At 42.5% G+C, this 3,515-nt stretch overlaps 1 protein-coding gene across 1 annotated transcript; it reads left to right on the top strand.

Moving 5' to 3' along the window:
* Nucleotides 1-1,306: 1,306 nt before the first annotated feature.
* Nucleotides 1,307-3,496, top strand: LOTGIDRAFT_176424 (hypothetical protein; the record flags this gene model as incomplete). The annotated part of the gene is made up of 1 exon (XM_009048798.1): nt 1,307-3,496. A coding segment is annotated over one exon (2,190 nt), but the record flags the coding sequence as incomplete, so codon positions are not given.
* Between the last annotated feature and the right edge of the window lie 19 nt (nt 3,497-3,515).

Below are 3,515 nucleotides of genomic sequence, written 5' to 3'. Positions count from 1 at the left end.
TGATATTTTTATATCACTCTACAATTGATGTATTGGGCACTATTTAACAGTGGTGTTTCTATATCACTCTACAATTGATGTATTGGGCACTATTTTAACAGTGGTATTTCTATATCTGTCTACAATTGATGTATTGGGCACTATTTTAACAGTGGTATTTTCTATATCTCTCTACAATTGATGTATTGGGCACTATTTTAACAGTGGCAATTCTATATCTCTCTACAATTGATGTATTGGGCACTATTTTAACAGTGGTGTTTCTATATCTCTCTACAATTGATGTATTGGGCACTATTTTAACAGTGGTATTTCTATATCACTCTACAATTGATATATTGAACACTATTTTAACAGTGGTATTTCTATATCGCTCTACAATTGATGTGTTGAGCACTATTTTAACAATGGTATTTCTATATCGCTCTACAATTGATGTATTGGGCACTATTTTAACAGTGGTGTTTCTATATCTCTCTACAATTGATGTATTGGGCACTATTTTAACAGTGGTATTTCTATATCACTCTACAATTGATGTATTGGGCACTTTTTTAACAGTGGTATTTCTATATCTGTCTACAATTGATGTATTGGGCACTGTTTTAACAGTGGTATTTCTATATCTCTCTACAATTGATGTATTGGGCACTATTTTAACAGTGGTGTTTCTATATCTCTCTACAATTGATGTTTTGGGCACTATTTTAACAGTGGTATTTCTATATCACTCTACAATTGATGTATTGAGCACTATTTTAACAGTGGTATTTCTATATCACTCTACAATTGATGTATTGAGCACTATTTTAACAGTGGTATTTCTATATCTGTCTACAAATGATGTATTGGGCACAATTTTAACAGTGGTATTTCTATATCTCTCTACAATTGATGTATTGGGCACTATTTTAACAGTGGTATATCTATATCACTCTTCAATTGATGTATTGAGCACTATTTTAACAGTGGTATTTCTATATCACTCTACAATTGATGTATTGAGCACTATTTTAACAGTGGTATTTCTATATCGCTCTACAATTGATGTATTGAGCACTATTTTAACAGTGGTATTTTTATATTGCTCTATAATTTTTGTATGTTTTTACCCCAAAATATTTGTATGAAGGCACCAATTTATCAATACCTTTTTTCACAAATATCTTTGGGAGAACTCTTTCAGAGGCTCAGTTGGAGGCTCTTGCCTATACGCTTCCACAGAGCTGCCACATTTTTAATCTATCCCCATTAAGCCAGTCTGTCCCTAATTTGTACCCAGTCTCGGAAGGCTGGCGCTGCCACTATGACCCATTTCACCTATTCCTCTCTTTTCTTTTCAGGTCTGACCTGTTTCGATGTAACAACACAGCGTCAGATTTCGCAAGGATATCCAGGATCTTCATACACGTCTGTCGGCCATGATGGAACATTGAACGGGCAACTTACAGACGTCCAAAAACATATTCTTGAAAATGGCGGGAGAACCATTGGCGGAGATGGACGTACGGAGAACATTCAACCGCTCAGAGCTGGCGGTGAGGACCCACTTCGTTTACGACTGGTTTTTATGGCGGAAGTGTCAAATTCAGGAAAAGGTAACTCTTCGGCGAATCAGACCACAAAATCAGAGCGTCAGGAAGTTCACTCTCTCGCGTCTCATCCATCGTCAATGAATTTAAGAGTCAGTAATCAGTTTTCGCCACACGGTGATATCGTGCGATTGGATTCTCATGGAATATTAGTTGCTCAGAAGCGAAGGAATCAAGCGCCTGTACCACAGCGTACTAGGTCAAGTGATGCCGGACGAGTGCAAGGATACCAAAGAACGGGTTCCGTAATTCCTTCCCCACCAGCAAAAGCCGAGGCTCGTCGATACAAGGAAGAAGCTCCAAGACCTGTGACACATCAAAATAATGCGAGAATTCCTTTTCGACCGAGAAATATGTTTAAGCCCCTGTCTCCACAATCCCCAGGCTTCACGCCTTTGGAGAGACTCACTGACAACAGGAGAACTGTAAACACAAATCCCGACCCACCGTGGCGTCCCGAAAGACAAAGAGATCCAATTACCCAACCAAGAGACCGTGTTCATGCACCACAGCAACCTGTCGCAGCCAGAAATACTGGTGACCCATACGGTCGATCACAAGGCGAGCCTTATCCTCCACGAAATGACAGATATCAAACTCGTCCAATTAGAAATGAAGGAACTCAAGCCCGACGACTCGGGAAAATCTTATCAGATATGGGTCATACTCGACATGAACCAGCCCCTCTACCATCGAGACATGCTGACAGTCGACCGTACCCCATTCAATATACCATACCCGACTCTGCCACACCGACTGAAATGCGAGTACGAAGAATTCAACAACCTGAAGTAACCCGAGCGCAGCCTAGATACGTTGATCACACAGCAGATCGTGTAAGAGTACGACCAGAACCCACAACGCATTACCAGAACGCTCATCAACCAGTCAGCAGCAACGCTGGGTCAGGTGTAGCAATTCCAGACACGTATTCTGATCGAGTTAGAGCTCCTCCGCAAGCACCCCGTGATTCTGGAAGATTGGTGAACCAACAACCACAAGTACAACGAACTGAGGTGCGAGCACCAAGTGCTAACAGTGCTCAAATCCCGAGACAACCCTATCAACCACAACAAGTGCAACGGCAAGAAGTGCGAACACCAAATGTTAACAGTGCTCAAGTCCTAAGACAACCCTATCAAGAACCACAAGTACGAGCATTAAGTTCCAACAGTGCTCAAAGTCCAAGGCAGCCCTATCAACACCCAACCACTGGGCCAAAGGGCCAATCGACCACAAACGCTACAGGAGAATTGGTCGTATTGTCGATGCAGGAAAACGCAGACGGTACTATTACCTATACCGTAGCCGATCCACGAAAGGCTAAAGCGGATAGAATGAATAATATACCAGTGCAAGTCAAGAAATCTACTGCAGCTAGTAATTCTAATGTGTATGATCAACCGCAACAACAAAGCCAGTCAATGTATGATCAACCGCGACAACAAAGCCAGTCAATGTATGACCAACCTCGACAACAAAGCCAGTCGGTGTATGATCAACCGCGACAACAAAGCCAGTCGGTGTATGACCAACCGCGACAACAAAGCCAGTCAACGTATGACCAACCGCGACAACAACCGCGACATCAAAGCCAGTCGATGTATGATCAACCGCGACAACAGCGCGATTCACACACTCCGCTCACAGGTTCGCAATACGACTCATACCAAAGAGCAATGGTCGCATCGGCAGCTTCCGTTCCACATTCGTACCAAGCTGCTTCTCAGACGCAAGTGCAACAAAATAAAGGATACGATCCACGACGACACGACACTCCTCAAGCTGCACAGACGCATCAATACCACGGAATGAACGTCATTCCTAAGCAGGACGCAGGAACAAGATACAACCCTGGTTCAGCGACTTCCTCTTCAAATACCGAGATGCATATTTCTTCCGTTGTAAGAGAACCAATTACAT

This window comes from Lottia gigantea (assembly GCF_000327385.1).
Source record: "Lottia gigantea unplaced genomic scaffold LOTGIsca_1280, whole genome shotgun sequence".
NCBI lineage: Eukaryota > Metazoa > Mollusca > Gastropoda > Lottiidae > Lottia > Lottia gigantea.
The sequence above is the reverse complement of the archived record's forward strand: the minus strand, read 5'-3'. Positions and strand labels throughout refer to the sequence as shown.